We start from the raw sequence: 18,736 nt of genomic DNA on the forward strand, positions 1-18,736 counted from the left end.
TTTATTCAGTAAGAAATCATAAGGCCTGATCTCACTACCATTGAAGTCAGTGGAAAAACCCACTGAGCAAGTCCAGTCCTGTGGACATATTTTCTCAGCTGATGTAAATTAGCATAGCATTTGAGGTCAATAGAGCTTTGTTTATTTACTCCAGCCAATGATCTGCCCTGTATTGTATCTGTACCCAAACGGCAACAATGGCATTCTAAAGAATTGTCTCCTTTCACTGAAGGTCTTTCTTTCACTCACAGTGTGAGAGAGAATTTAGCAGCAGAGCCATTCAGATAAGTACAGTGCTCCCTTTAAAATTCGATAAGATTATGTACTCAGATTCAACATCAAATGCAAAGAACCAGAAAGCAATCCTGCAGTAGCAGAGAGGGTTAGATTTTCTGTCCCTTTCTTTTCATACAGAGTCAGAACACAATTCCAATTTGAGGGCCTCTTGCAAAATCATTTTGTGGATATTAATGGGGAATTTGAGGGATTTCTCTGAACTCTTCTGCAAACTGGCAAGCCTTCCAGGTTTACAACCCTGAAAGTTGGGGACTTAAAATTTAAAGAATTTCATTGGAGGTCATGCTAAAGAATTTCCTTGCCAGTGAGATGCTCCTTGAAAAATGTTCAGAGCTTGTCATGTTTCTGACAGCAGTGCTCAGAAAGGAACAGGAGCTGAGCTGTTTTACCTTATCTCCAGCAGCTAATAAGAATGAGCCTTTTTTTCTATTTTCTTAGGGGTTTATGTTGCTGCCCATAATCCTAAACAAACAAGCAAGCAAAGTTTGTTTTACTTGAATCAGAAAAAAAAAGATGCTGGCCCAGATTGTCATCTGCATGCTATGGGGCAGATGGATTGAAATCAGTGGAGTTAAGATGAATTACATAAGCTGAGGTTCCAACCTTCTATCTGCTAAGCACAGTTGAAGATGGTGGGCAGAAGTAGTAGGTTATGGTATTCCAGTTCTGTAGCCAGTTTTCTGCCTGCCCAATCCCTTGCATAGTTTAGAGCAACCTCAAGGCTGCTTTAAATTACAGTGGCTGGCTCTGGCTCTGGCACACTGGCTAAGGACTGCCTGAGGATGGGGGTTATGGCTGGAGCACCACCAACTTAAAAGCAGGGGAATGTGGAGTAGAAGTCTGGAGGTGATGTTACCACTGTATACAGCATTAGGGAGACCATTGCTGGAATCCTGTGTCTTGTTCTGATGTCAACACTTTAAAAAGGATGTTGACAAACTGGAAATGCATTCAGAAAGGAGCTAAAGATTGAATCGAGGTCTGGAACACATGCCTTGCAGTGATTGACTTCTGAAGCTCAATCAATGTCGTTCATCTGAGAGAAGGTTAAATGGTGACTTGATCACAGCCTATAAGGCCCAGATTTTTAAAGGTATTTAGGCATTGCTGCATTCAGTGTAGCAAGGCCTACATGATTAGATGGTGAGTCCCATTTTTATAAGTGACTTAGGAGCTTTTTCTTATTGAAAGTCAATGGGACTTATTCTCCTAAATACCTTTGAGGATCTGGGTGTTAGGAATCTAACTCCTATTGAAATCAGTTGGAATTATGCACCTAAATACCCTTAAAGACCTGGCCCTACTTGCCTAAATCACTCTTCAAATTGGGATTTAGCCATCTAAATCCCTTATGCCTTGCAATGCTGAGCAAAGCAATAGCTAAATGCCTTTAAAAATCTAAATACCTACACACGGAGATTTCTGATCGTGATCTGATCTTTAATCCAGCAGATGAAGGTACAATAAGATCCATTGAATGGCTGGATGTTGAAGCTAGAGCAATTCAGATTGGAAATAAGGTGCATGTTTTTTAACATTGCAACACTTTACCTGGAGATGGGTATATTCTCCATCACTAAAGGATATCTATCTTAACCAGAAATAATGTGCTGGATGCAGGGGAAATATAGGGTGAGGTTCTCTGGCTATTGCTATGCAGGAGGTGGACTAGATGACCATAATGGTCCCTTCTGGCCTTAATATTTATGAATCTATACTACCTGCATGGGAGGTGGGGGAGGGGGAGTACGGGTTGCTCCCAGGGAGACCACCTGGCCAGTATTTGACTGGCCTGTCTGCTTTTTTTTTTATGGATTTGCCAGTTGCCAGAAAAATAGTTTAATCCGCTGTGGGGTTTTTTTGCCTGGGTCTAAAGATTTGCATTATTTCTGTGTCCAGCTAAAGATGCTGCAGTGTTCCCACTTCTGCAGTTTAAGCAATAACAGATCAACACTATTAAAATGACAGCAGCTGTCTGCCCACCAACACGCAAGTGCACCGCCCATGTGTGTGTGAGAGGGTTTGAGTCATGCGAGTGAGGAGACAGGCGATGTTCTCAATCTTATTGCTACGTGTTCTCTCTCTAGATACTATAAGTGGCTCTTGAGGGGGTGGAGGGGCGGGTTGTGGAGTTGCCCTGTGGTTGGGGTTGCAGCGGGCTTACCTTGGGGGGAGGAGATGCTGGGTTTTTTTGCATTTCAAAGGTGGTAACCCTAGCTGCCCCTGTGGTAGCTGGGGACTATCCCACGCCTAGTCGGTGCCTTGCCCTTACGCAGGGAGCACAAGGTGAAGGAGAAAAGGCTCTTGGGACTAGACCATCAAAAGGTATTTAGACTCCTATTGTCCGTTGAAATCAGTGAGAGGTAGGTGCCTAAATACTTTTGGGGAGCTGGGCCCTGCACTCCCACTCCCAGACCCCACCCTCATTTTTCATGTAGTCCTTAGTCAAACTCCTGCTGGAGTGACTGGACCCAATCCTGAGAGGTGCTGATCTCTTGGCGTGTTTCCGGTCTTCAGGACCTCTCAGGTTTTATTTGCCTGAGGGGAAAACTGATGAAAGGCCTCTGGATTTGGCCCATTGTGTTCACTGATAGCTACATTAGAGCAGAATGCCATACCTGGGGGCCAGACTCTCCGTTGGAATAAACTGGTGCTGCTTGATTGGCACAGCTTAATTGGCTTCAATTTCTGTCCGCAGAGAGCATGGCCCCATTATCGCTGTTCCGGTACCATAGTAATGCCTCCTGTTTAATACTGTTGCAGTCAGTACAAAGTAACCCCACCTATTTTAAGCCTATATGAAAGTGTTACGTCCTTTAGAGTAATGGACAGTATGTTTATGGCTGTGAGATGGAGGTAACTATAAAGCACTACAGCAAATTGAAAGGGGATTGGATTTGATTGCAACTCTTCCTTTATTTCTCTCTTTCTCTTCTATAGGATGCCCTGCGATGTGGGATAATATTACATGCTGGAAGTCGGCGAGTGTGGGCGAAATCGTCTTTGTCAAGTGTCCTGCTCTGTTCAGTATTGTTAACTCGGAAGACGGTAAAGTGCTCTTCTCCTTTCTTCATTTGTTCCATAGGGTTGCTAGATTCAACAGCCTCTTGCTGCTTGCAGTCACGCTGATCATACAGCCAAGCAATTGGTACTATTAAAGGGGATCAAAAGCTCTTTAGTGGACTGGGGCTGCTGGAGGCATAGTGTGTAAACAGTACGTCAGGCTTCCAGGATTTGTGTGTGTGTGGAGGAAAACCTCACATAATATGCAAGATGAGAGGATCACTACGCTAAGGCTAATTACAAAATAGAAATCTGTGCCCTTAGATACCCATTGAAGCTAATGGGAATTGTGATTTCTGTCTAAGGGCCTTGTATTATTAATACAAAATTAAAAAAAAAAAAGAGAGAGAGAGAGAGAGAGCCAGGTCCTGAAGTCAAAACTCAGGGTCAGATTCTGGTTGGCCTCATGCACGTGTGTGGTGGGAAGGGGGAGAGGGTAGAAGGAACCTCCCCTCTTGTGTAGCCCATGTAAAGTTCAGGAACAATTCCAGGCCCTTCATTCACCCAAGGGTGGGGGTGGCTCTATTTATGCTTCTATAAGGGGTGGGAATGGGAGGGGCCATGGTCCTACCACCCCAGGCATCTGTCGGTGTAGTTGGCTGGAGGTGCAGTAGGCGAATCAAGGGTAGCAGTAGCAGTGAATATGCAGCCCGAGGCATTCAGGAGACTGATAGCTCTTGGTGTTCCCTCTGGGGCCGTACAGCTGTACATCATCTTCAATGCAGGGTTGCGCCTAACTATCCCAATCAAGCCCTCAGTCCTTCCTTATGCAAAACTCCCAATGAAATCAATGGGAATTTTGCCTGAGTAAAATCTTCAGGACTTGACCAAGTTATAATTAACTGTTAAACTATTTAGTCTGATTATTGACATCAACGCACAGGAAATAAGGTTCCCACTTGAATGCATGAGAGAGACAGACTTCCAAATTTGTTTGGCAAGTTTTGTTTTTAATAATAATCCATTAACTACATTTTTGCTGCTGTTAAATAGCCCAATTTTGGACAATTCCTCCCAGCGCCAATCCTTATCCAATGACGTATCCGTTAAATGGAACCCCCTTGGAGAGGGGTGCTAACAAAACTCGATCCCGATCCCGATAGCTATTTTGCAAATTTTTCACATACATTCTTCTATAGTAAAGTCCACATTTGCACCTGCAAACACTCTACAGAAAAAGCTTTGTATATCTGAGCAAGTAAGGACTTCATGCACAAATACATGTGTGTGCTAAACCCCATTACACTGTTGTGCTTACTTCAGTGTCCTGGTCATTTATTCTTGTAAAAACGCTACATAGGATTTTATATGTCTAAATGTCATCACAAAGACCTTGTTTTTGATGTCCTATAATATATAAGACCAGCTGCAGCAGCCTTAATAGTGCTGAGGAATTGGTTCTGTAGTGACTCAGAGATGCACTTAGTAAATCATCAAAGGCTAGTGATGATAGCAAAACAACATGCCAGAGTTTTATGGAGATAACACAGGCAAGAAAATTCTTGCTCTCTCCATGGATTTCTGACCAGCCTACGACACGGATACCCATCTGCATCAGCCACACACAGTCACTCACTCAGTCTGATGGCCAAACTAGTTCATTCAGGTCGTCTCCAGAGCAGCAGTTACATTCAACCAAAAGTTTTCCCAGTACAATAATCATGGGGTGCTCGCGCTATGAAGGCAGAGTGATTTTTTGATGTTTATTGTGCACCAACTGGCGGCTGATTTATCATTTTCTTCTGATATAATTGTAGCAGCCCGGCTTTCAATAGAGGTTCTTGTCAGAAGATTTTCCATTAGAAGCCCCTATTTTTGGGTGGTTTGTAATGACATTCTTAAAATATCCTTGAGCTGGAGCTTGGCAACGTAGAAGATCTTTTCTTTTTTTATGCCAGTGCACTGCTCATGGATGTTGCTGGTTTGGCAATGCAGAGAGTGGCGTCCTGTTTGTCTACAGCACAGGCAAGATTTCTCTATATTAAACATGCCTCAATCCCAAACCTACCAACTGGCCCTCGCCATTATGAATGTCAGTCCTGCATTTATTAACATTCCACCCAAATTTGGTGCTCTCTCTGCATTGGAAATAAACAGCTGCGGAACTGCACTTACAGACAGAGCTATGTACCACAAAGGGAGGAATCCAGCGGTACTTTTAAATCTTCTGCATAAATACTTTTGTGTCCTGCATTTAGGATTTTTGTCACATGGTGCCTTCTGCAGTTGGGCCTTGGCTGGTTGAGCTCTCAAACCTTGACCTGGAAGGGTGAGAAGAAATGCAGTGTAAAAACCCATTCAGCCCGCTTGGTCTCCATGCCAAAATCACTAACAAGTGCCAGGTGGCATCACTGGCAGTTATCATGTGTAAACCTGTCCAACAGAAGCAAGTCCAAGACCTGCCAAATCATAAAGTAACCAAACAGTTATTAGATCGTTAACAATTTGAGGCCACTACTAACTCAGACTGGCTTTGTACTAGTGACCCAAAGGCGGAAGAATCTACATCCATTTCAGATCCCCATGATCTTTTTGTATCATCCTTACAACTTGTTTATTTTTATTTGTCCAGTATTTTTGTTTCAGTAGGAGCAGAGTGGAGAAACAGTCACGTTTACATGACTGTTCCGTTTATAAAGGGTTGGTTAATCACCGGACATTACAGGATATGACATTTCACATGAGATGAAAAGAGTAACCAAAATAATGAGGGGTCCGGTGGCACCTTAAAGACTAACAGGTTTATTGGGCATAAGCTTTCATGGGTAAAACAAAACACTTCTTTATTTTTTACCCACGAAAGCTTATGCCCAAATAAATCTGTTAGTCTTTAAGGTGCCACCGGACTCCTCGTTGTTTTTGTGGATACAGACTAACACGGCTACCCTTCTGATACTAGTAACCAAAATGATATTTCACGATCCATCTGGCTGAGAATTATGTAATCACTCCTAAATCTCTTCTACTCTAGTATGTTAAGGACAGATCAAGGTTTCTGAGCTGTCACTCTGCTGGGATTCCAGGATGCAACATTTCTTTCTTGAAAATATATTTATGTGACCTCCATCCATCAATCCTCCATCCATCAATCCATCAAGAAACCTTGCTTTCATTTTAGTCTTCTAGGGGAGGTTATAAATCAGAGAATTGTAGGATTGGAAGCGACCTCAAGAGGTCGTCTAGTCCAGTCCCCTGCACTCATGGACAAACTGGAGAAATGGTCTGAAGTAAATAGGATAAATTCAATAAGGACAAATGCAAAGTACTCCACTTAGGAAGGAACAATCAGTTGCACACATACAAAATAGGAAATGACTGCCTAGGAAGGAGTACTGTGGAAAGGGATCTGAGGGTCATAGTGGATCACAAGCTAAATATGAGTCAACAGTGTAACACTGTTGCAAAAAAAGCAAATCTCATTCTGGGATGTAGTAGCAGGAGTGTTGAAAGCAAGACACAAAGTAATTCTTCTGTTCTATACCACGCTGATTAGGCCTCAACTGGAGTATTGTGTCCAGTTCTGGGTGCCACATTTCAGGGAAGATGTGGACAAATTGGAGACAGTCCAGAGAAGAGCAGCAAAAATGACTAAAGGTCTAGAAAACATGACCTGTGAGGGAAGATTGAAAAAACTGGGTTTGTTTAGTCCTGAGAAGCGAAGATTGAGTGGGGGCATGATAACAGTTTTCAAGTACATAAAAGGTTGTTACAAAGAGGAGGGAGGTAAATTGTACTCATTAACCTCTGAGGATAGGACAAGAAGACTGGGCTTAAATTGTAGCAAGGGCAGTTTAAGCTGGACATTTAGGTTTAGGCATAAAGTTGCTGTTTGTCGTGATTTTTGTAGTACAGTGCCAATGTTGACTCTGCTGCTGACATGTCCTAGTTTACTGGCCATTCAAAGCATCCCAGCTCATCTTTGGTAAATAAATTGTGGTGATATGTGACAAAGCTGTGATGTTGCACTGCTGTGTAACAAAGGAGGTCAAGGCACTACAGTGAAGCATCTTGGTCCCACTGGATGTAATTTAATGAGCTGTGGTCCTCAATAGTAATGTCGGCCTGTTTCTTATTTTTCATTTTTTCCCACCCAATGAAAATGCTGGCTTTCAAAAGAAGTCTGTTGAAGTCCAGAAAGCACCCACAATTCTGTTTGGCGTGACTGAGAGGTTTTGGAGCAATTAATTCTGTCGGTCCAGATTAGTAGATCAGAGCTTGAGTAAAAACTAGTACAGATGACAGAATGCAGTGTTCAGGGATTGCCATCTGCTCGGCATTGTGACATTTATTTATTTAGCGTGTGCATCATCGTCTAGCCAACGATGGCATCTTCAGTTCTTCTAGGCCACTGCTGAACCTAGTCAGCAGGCATTCCTCGACAATGTGCGTCATCGTCTGTGTTGTGCCACAGCTGCACAAAGGGCTGTCACAAAAGCTCCAGCGATGCTAGTTGGCTGCACAGAGACCAAAAGATAGCTATGACTGGCTCTTGCCGGGTCTTCTCTCTAGTCAGAATGAATTCCCCTCCCCCCACAAGTGCTCAACCTAGGAAGCTATACACTGCATTAAAAAGAGCATGATTATGATACATTTATTTACTGTATATAAAAACAGAGAGAAAATCGTTAGATAGATAGATAGATAGATAGATAGATAGATAGATAGATAGATAGATAGATAGATTAGATAGATAGATAGTGTGTAGTGTGTACCACCCATAAGAAACTCTCTAATTAGAAGTTAGAGTTCTATAGCAATTACTCTAAAATACTATGGAATTCAATGGCAAATGAGATCCTTTCCATAGGTGTTTTGAACCAGCATATAGGGTTCCATGGCTGGGATAGAACTAATCCCGTTGGATGGCTAAAATATTATTTGGGAACCATTTCCTTCACTATTACATTCTATAAGACCTTTTCATCAGGGCAAGGCCAATTCCATCCCATGAATTGGGTGGGGAAAGAAGTACTAATGGTCTGCTTAAGGCTTTCACCTCACTTCTACAATCCGCTGTAACCCCAGACTTGTCTCCAATGTGTCCTGCCCAAGTTTTATTATCCTGGTGAGCTAGAAACCACCGAAACTCTGCTCTCCCACTGCAGATGTGAATAAGTTCCCATTAAAACCAATGGGAGTTCACATATTCTGCCATAAGAGAATCAGGCTGCAGGTCATTCCCATGTCTACTGCATTACAGTTACAATAGGCACTGCTGCTTCCTAGGCACTGGGATTAGCTGTGGCAACTAAATCTGTTGGATTCAGAAAATATTCTGTGGTCTTCCGCATTTTGAAATACATCTTTCTTTTGACAAAACCGAAGATGTCAGAAAGAATGGAAAAGGAAGAGGTGTGTGTGTGTGTGTGTGTGTGTGTGTGTGTGTGTGTGTGTGTGTGTGAGAGAGAGAGAGAGAGAGAGAGAGAGGAATGTTGTGCTATCCCTATATCTTTCTCAGGACGAGTTATGTATGGAAAAGGGCCCAATAAGACCACTACTTATTCAGATACTGTGACATGTCTATGGTGTCTCTATCTATCTCTATATATGATCATATGTAGATAGATCTTATATACTTTGTCTTGCCCAAGCTAAAAATTGCTCAGAACGTTTGCCAGCGACAGTATCTCTTACTTTGGCTGCTTTATTGTTGTATTACTAGCTGAATGCCCATCTTGTCACAAAGGTGTGGCAGCTGGGCCACATAATCCACATCTGTGCAGTCTCCTGTATGCAACCAATGAAACTGTTGCATGTAAATTAGCTGTAGAGTAAAAGTGGTGATGGGCTCAGTTACTTCTGAGAGTACAGTGGTTTGGACTCTTGTCATTGCATAGATACAGGTCTTGCTGTCTCACCGTGTAATTCATGAAGTCAAAATGGCTGAAAATGTTAAAATTGCTTAGTAACAGACCACAGATCTCAATGGTGATTGAACCTGGTGATGTTCTGAACAAAAAGAGCTCTCCACCATGCTTCTGGCTGTTTCCATTGCTTCCCACTGACTCAGGAGACATTCTAGGCTTCAGAGTGAAATAGACAGTTGACAGTCCTGGAATGTTATTGATAGAGAGAGGCAGTAAAGCTGACTATTTAAGATCAGAGACTTTACAAGCAATAAAATGTAGCTAGAGAAAATACGCATTTCTACTGAGCCCAGAGAAGCAAGCTTTCTCTGTGACCAGCCGAAATTAATGTCAGCATTGCGGCAGTCATGCACCGCTGGCACATAAGTGTGGCTAAAGAATCAGGTAGCTGGGGTCTGACTTTTCAGTCCAAATTTCTCTCTTGGTGGATTTTTCAGACGCCTGTGAGGGAAACTGACATGGGAAGCAAACTCCAAAAACAAGGAATCTCCACTGTAAAAAAAAAAAGTGCCCCAGTCCACTAGAGTTCAAATATACAGACCACTAAAAAAATACTGCAGCTGGGCACAACTAGCATCAGGATACACAGGGAAAGAGGTGGCCTCTTTAGATATCCGGAACGTAGGTCACACAGGGCTTTATACTGAGTTTGACACCAACATCTTGCATGGCACTCAGAAGCAAAATCCAGAGTAAAGCAAGCTGTTGCCTTTTACTGAAACTTTTGGGTGTCTTTCAAAGATAACCCCAGACAGAATGCCCTTCAGTAGTCCTGGCTAGAGTTGATCAAATGCCAAAAAAACCCACCTGTGATGAGCTGTACCAGGCCCTTTGATGCCCCTGCTGGAGGCCTCAGGGTTCTACCACACCCTGCCCCAGGAAAAGGAGCAGGGAACGTGGGTTCTCCAGGCCTGCCTAGAAAGGCTTCAGGGAAGCAGCCAATCTGAGCTCAGCAAGCTCAATTAAAAGGAGCTGCAGGGCTTGAGACATTCAGTGGCTGGCTGGGACCAGAAGGGTGAAGAAGGAAGGACTGGAAGGCTGTGAAACTCTCCAGGCGAGTTGGCCTGAGAGAGACCCTGCTCAAGCAGGGAACAGACAGAGAACCCTGAGGTAAGGGTGAAGAGGAAGGAGCTATATGGGAAGTGGCCCAGCGAATAGCAGCAGTGATGGAGTTAAGTGAAGCAGCACATGGCTGCTATTTGTATGGTCCCTGGGTTGGGACCCAGAGTAGTGGGTGGGCCTGGGTTGCCTAAGACCCAGGAAGGGGATAAGGCTTGTTTAGAGGCCCAAGTGAAGGGCAGGACTTAAAGAGCCCCTTGGGAGAAAGCCCTGGAGGCAGTGCACTATACCAGGCAGATACGGACATAAAACTAGCCCAGAAGGGGCAAAGAACTGAGCCCAGAGACATGGCTGCCGATAGCAACCAGGGCACCGTGATAGGTCCAGTTGGACTTTTATTACCCCAGAAGGGGTTTGTTTGTTCATGCATAGAGACTGTGTTGGCCAGAGGGCTGGCCACTGAAGACCCACCTGATGTGGTTAACAGCAAGCCCAAAGATGGCGCTGGAAGAGAGAGAGAGAGTGTGGTCAAGTTTGCACCTGACCAACAGAAGGCACTCCTGAGAGGACAGTGTCCCCAGTCACACCTCCCTTACTTGAGAGAGAAGGTTACAAATTCCTGGCCACTGGAGGTGTTAAAGAATATATTTGGTCACTGCTAACTGTCTGAGATTCCATATCTCGGTGTAAACTCAAAAGCCTGTCTCTTCCACCAACAGAAGTTGGTCCAGGAAAAGAGATTACCTCACCCACCTTGTCTCTCTGAGATTCCAGGAGCATTTCTGATTGGGGTCTTGATGACTTTTTCTTTGAGGGAAGCCAGACTCCTGCATTCTTGCAGGAGGACATCAACAATTGCTATTAACAGGGGAACACTTCTTTCGGGCTGGTCTTTCATCACCGGTGAGTTCACAGATGGAGACCATAGCTTTCCCAGCTCCTCTAAACAAGCATGAGGGATTGAAACTCAGTATGACCCTGCTCCCACATCTCCAAGCAGTCCAGTTGGGGAGGGGGGTGGGAATTCACAGCAAAGAAGGATCACCTCTGTATCCAAGTAAAGACTATCCAAACTTCCATACAGTGCCCTTGGTCTAGCCTTGGGAGATGCTGTGTTAGAGGACAAGAACATTTTGCTGGCCTTCCCCACAACCCTGGCATGGGAATGTAAGAGGTCTCTGTGATCAAACACAAAGTGTGATGACCACCACCCGTGCTCCAGCCTCTTCTCACTGCTTCATCAATACACCAGCGTGTGAAAGGTCTCTCACAATACCCTATCCGAGCACAAAGGATCATCAGAATGTGCTACCAGACTCTCAGCAAAGTGCCCCAGCCACTGAATAGTGTCTGCCCTCGGAGAATTCCAGGCAGAAATAGCAATCTAAACCAACGCCCTCTCTAACCTTGCTGAGCTACTGCTTTCCATAGAAACTGTAAATGAGACAACAAGGAATCGCCATCTGAATTGCTTTCAGAAAAGATGGAAGGTGAGGGAGCTGGAGTACTTACTGTGTGGGGATGGACTGAGGACAGTGGAATCAGCAAGGAGAGGGACAGGTACAGTGTGCAAGAAGGTGAGCTTAGCTATGGGGAATAAGACCCCAGAAAAGCTGCTGTCTAACTGGACTGCTGGTTCCCTGATGCAGCTTCGCAAGCTGGCTGAACAGATTGCTGCAGGATCTCATGCATGGCACAAAAGGTGAGGGAGGAAAAAGGCATCTTGTAGCAGAAGCTACAAGATGTTAGCTCTGATATTTATTAGCAAGTGTTAACAGTACAATCAGTGCTGTACAAGACACAGAAGACATGGTCTCTGTCCAAGAAGCTCACCCCCTACCTAGGTGGAGAACACAATAGAGAACGCCTAGAGAAAGTTTTAGGGTGGTAGCTGTGTTAGTCTGTATCAGCAAAAAGAATGAGGAGTACTTGTGGCACCTTAGAGACTAACAAATGTATTTGGGCATAAGCTTTCGTGGGCTAAAACCCACGTTGCCACAAGTACTCCTCATTCTTTTTTCTAGAGAAAGTGTTATCCATATTCTGTCCCTCTCTCTCCCCCCACTCCCCATACATTTATATAGGAGTTGATCCTGCACTGACTGAAATCAATGCGGGCTTTCCTATTGATTCCAATTGGCTCAGGATCATATCCATTTGAGGGTTACCTTTTGTGAGCTGACCCTGTAACCCAAAATACTTAATGAGGGAGAATGAGAATAGGAAAAATAGGTTATCAAAGTGCTTTGGAACAACATGAGCTCTGACTGCCTCTGTTCCCTCTAGCCATACCTGCTGCACCACGAACAAAGGGTTAAATAGAAGTTATCCCCAGATAAACATGTACACGAGGTAAACCAATCCCTAGGCCAGCCAACATAGAGAGCAGGGGGGAGAAAGTCGATTTGTAGAAGACAATTTAAAAGAATGTACTGAGGCTTAAATGCGTATTATATACTATTTCTTGGCCTTCTGTTCCGTTCAGCCCGAGAAGCAATTAGATGTTACTTGAGAATTATGATTCACGTACATCAAGGTGGTAGCGAGGAGGTAGTTGTAATTGTCTATCTTCAATAGAGCAATGGCATTTCTCGTTTGTGAAAACTCTATTACATAAATGACCAAAAAAGAGGAAGGATGTTCTTGTGGTTAATACAGGAGACAGATTCAGGAGATCTGGGTCCAATTCCCATCTCTGCTGTACACTCCATGTGACCTTGAGCAAGTCACTTCATCTATATGCTTTGGTTCTCCCATCTATAAAATGATGATAAACAATATTTCCTTTGTCTGTCTTGTCAATTTAGATTGTAAGTCTCTGTCCCAGAGTGTTATCTCTTACCATGTGTTTGTATAGCTCCTAGCACAATGGGACCCTGGAGTTTGTTTAGGGTCTCTAGGTGGTATTGTGATACTAGTAATTATAAATAGTTATAGTGGTGATGAAAGATTTTCTGTAATTTTGAAAAAGTGGCACTTCATAAGTATCAGAGTTGGCCATAGATTGTTAGGCCAAAATGCTGTTCATGTGCAGAGAACACGCCTTCCAGGCTGACCAATATTGTCTCAACGATTCCTTGTACTCCCCCGTTGGTCTGCTGGTATCCATCTGTTATCATTTGTCTTATGCTTGGTTTGTAAACTCCATGGGACAGGGACTGTCTCTTTTTGTTCTGTTTGTACAGTGCCTAGCACAATGGTCCATGACTAGGGCTCCTCGGAGCTACAGTAATGCGAATAATAAATAATAGTAATAATAACCGAAGGGACCACCTGATCATCTAATCTGAGCTGCTGCACATCACAGGCCACTAAGCCCAACCCAATTATCCCTGCATGGATTAGACTAAAATATCACGGCCCTCTGGAGACTATAAACTATTGTGTCAAACACTGGACAGAACTGTCCATCAAACAATATAGTAGACAAGTAACACTTTGCTGAATGTATGATTAGATGGAGATTATTAGACCCACTATAGAGCTTATTGGCGTGTGTAAGCAATTACTAATTGAATAATAAATGTTCAAATACATTATTTGATGGATACTGTTCATCAAATCTTGTGCTGTTACTTACTACACATATAGCACCGACTTCAATGTGAACCATGACTGTAAGACTTTAATTGAAATCCCTAATGAAGAGGAAGTGCTATTGATTCACTGATTTCGTTTTTGAAAATGTGTTTTCTCTGTAGCGCCTTTGATGAATCTAGCCCATTTTAATCATCTCAATGTGTTTCCTTTGATTTATTTGAAAAGCCTAGTGCACCAGAGCCCTCATTGTCCATGTGCTGAGAATAATATAACAGGAGGACTCGGGTGGGAGCCAGGAGCGCGAAATGTTCTACAAAAAGGCAGCACATCAGCTGCAGAATGGTCATTGTCTGGGTCTTCAATGCAGTTCTTCTTGTTTAGCCTGAGAGTTTCAAAGCCAAGCTGTGCTTCATTGGGACATGGTGTGGATGCTTCGGGACTAATTCTGCCTGACCTTATACCATTAAACCCCAGTGTCAGTCCATTGATCTCCATGGAGTTCCAAAGGCCTACAGCTGAAACAAAGCAGTGGTGAATCAGGCTCCCTGTGAATGCTCACTGGGACATGGAGTACTGCACCCATTCTTTGTATGCTGTGCAGCCAGGAAGAGGAGGAGAAAGCCAAAGAATGTGGTGGTTGTAACTCTGGGTTTCTTGTTGAAAAGGAAACTCTGTTCTTGTTTTAACAGGACTTTGAGAATTTGAGTAAGATTGAACGTGTACTGCTGATATGGTGATGGGAATCCATATAAGTACATACTATTGAGAGCATACATATTAAGGGCTTGTCTACATTACCCGCTGGATTGACGGGCAGCGATCAATCCAGCGGGGGTCAATTTATCGCGTCTAGTCTAGAGACAAGCGTTCTCCCGTCGACTCTGGTACTCCACCAGGGCGACAGGCGCAGGCGGAGTCGACGGGAGAACGTCAGCTGTTGACTTACTGCAGTGAAGACACCGCGGTAAGTAGATCTAAGTACATCGACTTCAGCTACATCGCTGAAGTTGCGTATCTTAGATCGATTTCCTCCCCCCCCACCCCCCCACCCCCAGTGTAAACCAGGCCTAAGAGCAAAATTCTGCCCTATTTGAAAGCTCAGAGGATCGGACACCGTCCAGTCAGCAATCTCAGGCTTCCTATCCAAATTCAGATTTAAGCCCCAACCCTACTTCATGTTAAGAATGGGAGTAACCCAATTGAACTCCGTGAATAATGTGAATAAACGTAGGCTTGTCTTCACGTATAGCGACATTGTAGCCTTTTACTGAAGCTGCTCCTATGCGAGAACTTCTCCCGTCGCTGTAGTTAATCCACCTCCACTAGAGGTGGTAGCTATCTCGATGGGAGATCTCCCGCCAACTTAGCACTGTATACACAAAGGGGTTAGGTCAGTATATCTATGTCATTCAGGGGGGTGGATTTTTCACACCCCCGAGCGACATAGTTTTACTGAAATAGGTCTGTAGTGTAGACCTGGCCTTACTCACATGCATAACAGTTTGTAGGATCAAGGTCATAGGGTCATATTCTAGGTTTGGATACATGCACACTTGGGTGCCACAAACTTCAATGAGAGTGGCACCCAGAGATGGGAAAGCCAGACTATGGCCCGTAGCTTCCCTGCAATTATATTTACAACATGTTTTTTATCCTTACGCTCATGTGATTGGCTTTGACTTCTAGTTGTAATGCAGAGCATAATGTAGAATGTAAATCTAATAGACTTTCCCGTGGCTTAACATATTAGTGAAAATTAGGTTGATGGATAAAGTCTAAAAGCTCCAGATAGTAAAAGGTTCTCCTGGAACTTTCTCTAACGCATTAGCAAATTCTGGACTGCAGAAAAATGTTAATAAAATGGAAATGTGCTATTAGGACAGTCAGAAAATTAACATTATAGAAAATATGAATCCATTAACTATGTCCAGCGCAGGTAAAAATACAGTAGTAATTTGGCTAGACAGGGATTTTTTTTCAACATAAAAAGGCTATTCATTGCACAGAGCTACATTAGAATAATGTTGTGGCTGTGACTGCAAATGTCATGCAATTCAAAATGAACCAAAATCCTATGTTCTGTCACCACTATATCTGAGTGCCAACTGAGTAGTCAGAAATAAACACAAATCGTAGGAATCTATCTCTTTTTCTTCCTTGTCAGCTTCTAGGAGAAATAGTTTAATTGAGAGCGAGAGAGAGAGAGAGAGAGAGAGAGAGAGAGAGAGAGAGAGAGAGAGAGCCTGCTCCCAATAGTTAATGCTAGGAGAAAAATAATATTAGAAAGGCTAGAAAATCTGATGCTTTACGATGTAAGCCAATCTTTATTGGGGATTAAGATGAGACCTTCATGTAGGCCAGGTTATCCCACATCTGCCTACTGTGGGGATTTGTGCACCTTCCTCTGAAGCAGAGAGACAGGATACTGGACCAGGTGGACCATGAATCTAATCCTGTCTGGCAATTCCTGTGCAGGTTTTGCCATTGATTTCAGTGAGAGCAGGTTTGGGGTCTTACTGAGGGACAGCAATCAGAGAACCCCTGGCTTGCATCTGATCCTGCTCCCAGTAAAGTCAGTGGCAAAACTCCGATTGATGCCAATGGGAGATGGATTGTGCCCTTGACCCTCTTAGATAGATCTAGTATTTGTGCTGTGAGAGTTGGTCATACACCATTTGACAAGTACAGTGTTCAGTGATTTTGGACGACACAAAATGTTGGCCAACCGGTCCCGCTATTTGCAAACCTACCCAGTGTTTCAAAATATGCAACAAATATGACAAGTGAAGGAATGGAGGTTGATGGATTTCTGCAAAGAACCCTGTGATGGTATTGGCATTCTGCTCACAAGGTTCGAGATTAATCATTGAAAATGACTAGTGAGTTGAGTACACACGCTTGATGTTGAATACATGTATTCAAGCAACCTCAGCAGCCCAGTTTGCCTGAAAGGGATTTGAATAGAAGGATGATGATGATGATGATGCAAGAGGCTTGGATGTTTAGGCTTGCTGATTTGTTTTCCTGGCCTCCCACTCGCTCCATAATCCCTGTAATCTTCACACTGAAGTCTTTGATTTCCCATTTAGTTGCTCCAAAGTGACATTTCAGTTTATTTTAAGAGCAAAAACATGTGAAATAAAAAATATTTCACGAGGCTTTTGAAAAAAAACATAAAATACAAGTTCCTCTTATGTTGTGCTGACAAGGGTCCAGGCATTATTTCTGTTCTGTACTGCTGTTCCCTTTTCAGCAGGAGCTAGACAGATCTCTCAGTATTTTACACAATTTCTTTTTATAAAAGACCTCCATATAAGGTAGATGTGTGGTTATTCCAATCCCCAGTTAATAGCTGTAGGTCACGTTCGGCGTTAGTGTAGGACAATCTGAGGGCACTGGGATACTTCATCTTCTAAAGGACTATGTTAATCTAAACGGTTAGCCTGCAAAAGGCAGATAAAATATTGTCCACATCTTTTCACTAAGTGTATTTGTTCAGTAGAGCATTGACAGAACTAGTCTGAACATCATGAAGATCACAGTTAGTTTTCCGTGATTCTTCTTCTCTGGTGCAACACTACCATCTTGTGGCTATATATGGCTCATCTTTTATCTGACTGGTATGCTCAGTTCTCTGACACAGAGGCAAGTGCAAAATCCACTGAAGTCACTGGAAGGGGCAGTGACTTCAGTAGGCTTTGGGTCAGGCCCTTAGATTCACTAAGGCAGCAAGTAGGGTTGATGGGAGGCAGGGGGCAATTCCAACTTGATGACAGAGAATCAATGGATTTCAGATCTACCCATAGAATCATACAATATCAGGGTTGGAAAGGACCTCAGGAGATCATCTAGTCCAACCCCCTGCTCAAAGCAGGACCAGTCTCCAGACAGATTTTTGCCCCAGATCCCTAAATGGCCCCCTCAAGGATTGAACTCACCCCCCTGGGTTTAGCAGGCCAATGTTCAAACCACTGAGCTATCCCTCCCCACACGCCTCAAAATTCCTCTGATCCGTCTGTCTTGTCTGCATTGCATCATCATGCATTCCAGGCACCCAAATTGTTGCAGTATCTTGGATCTTTTTTTCAGGATGGTGTCACATCATAAAGGAAGCTGTACAGACTTTTCTCACCAGGCCAATACCGGCCAATACCCCCCCCCACCCCCCCCCACACACACACACACACCACGCCCAGTATTCTCATTCTATTAAGCAGTAGTTGAAATCCCAAGCCCTTGGCTCAGTAGGACAGCAGGTTGATCTGTCTGGCAAAATATGAACTGACCTGACAGCATTTTCAGGCTGCTGACAAGTAGGCCAGATCTTCAGCTGGCATAAGCCAGTGTAGCTCTAGTGACTACAATGGGGTGACATTGATTTCCATAAGCTGAATGTCTGGCCCAATGTGCGCTCCAGAGCAGATGTGTCCAGTACTGTGCAAGGATTAATAATTCCAGCTTCCAGGGAGTGTGCATGTGTTTTAGACCAGCCCCAATTGGCCGTACGGCCCCAATTGGCCATCCACTCTTCTCTGCTGGCTGCAGATGTCGAGACAAATTACAACTAAGGAGACTGATTGGGGAAGTAAAAGTGAAAGAAAGATCCTGCCCTTCCATCCTTACTCCAAAGGCGGGAGGGTGTGAATAATGGTTTATTCTCTGGTGTCTTGGAGTGGGGTTTGCCACCCTGCAAACAACAGCAGAAGCCCTTCTGTGTATATATTAAATTAGAGAATTTTAGATCCAGAGACAGGCTCCTCTGCCAGCTTACCGCAAATACCCACAACTACTGGTGCTTTACTGTACCCAACACCTTTAAAAAAAATCTGGGTCTCATTTCCCACTAAAGCATAAAGAGACATAGCTTAAAATACTGTCTTTGCATCCCATACAATCTTATTCCAGTCCTC

The 18,736-nt window shown here is 43.7% G+C and overlaps 1 protein-coding gene across 8 annotated transcripts in view; it reads left to right on the forward strand.

Moving 5' to 3' along the window:
• Window positions 1-18,736, forward strand: part of LOC135874248 (pituitary adenylate cyclase-activating polypeptide type I receptor-like) — a 184,835-nt gene that overhangs the window by 110,007 nt on the left and 56,092 nt on the right. For all 8 annotated transcript variants that reach the window (XM_065399023.1, XM_065399025.1, XM_065399027.1 and 5 more), the window contains exon 4: window positions 3,238-3,345. In XM_065399023.1, coding sequence (XP_065255095.1) covers window positions 3,238-3,345 — 108 coding nt within the window. The remainder of the gene's footprint in view (window positions 1-3,237; window positions 3,346-18,736) is intronic.

This window comes from Emys orbicularis, chromosome 2 (genome assembly GCF_028017835.1).
Source record: "Emys orbicularis isolate rEmyOrb1 chromosome 2, rEmyOrb1.hap1, whole genome shotgun sequence".
NCBI lineage: Eukaryota > Metazoa > Chordata > Testudines > Emydidae > Emys > Emys orbicularis.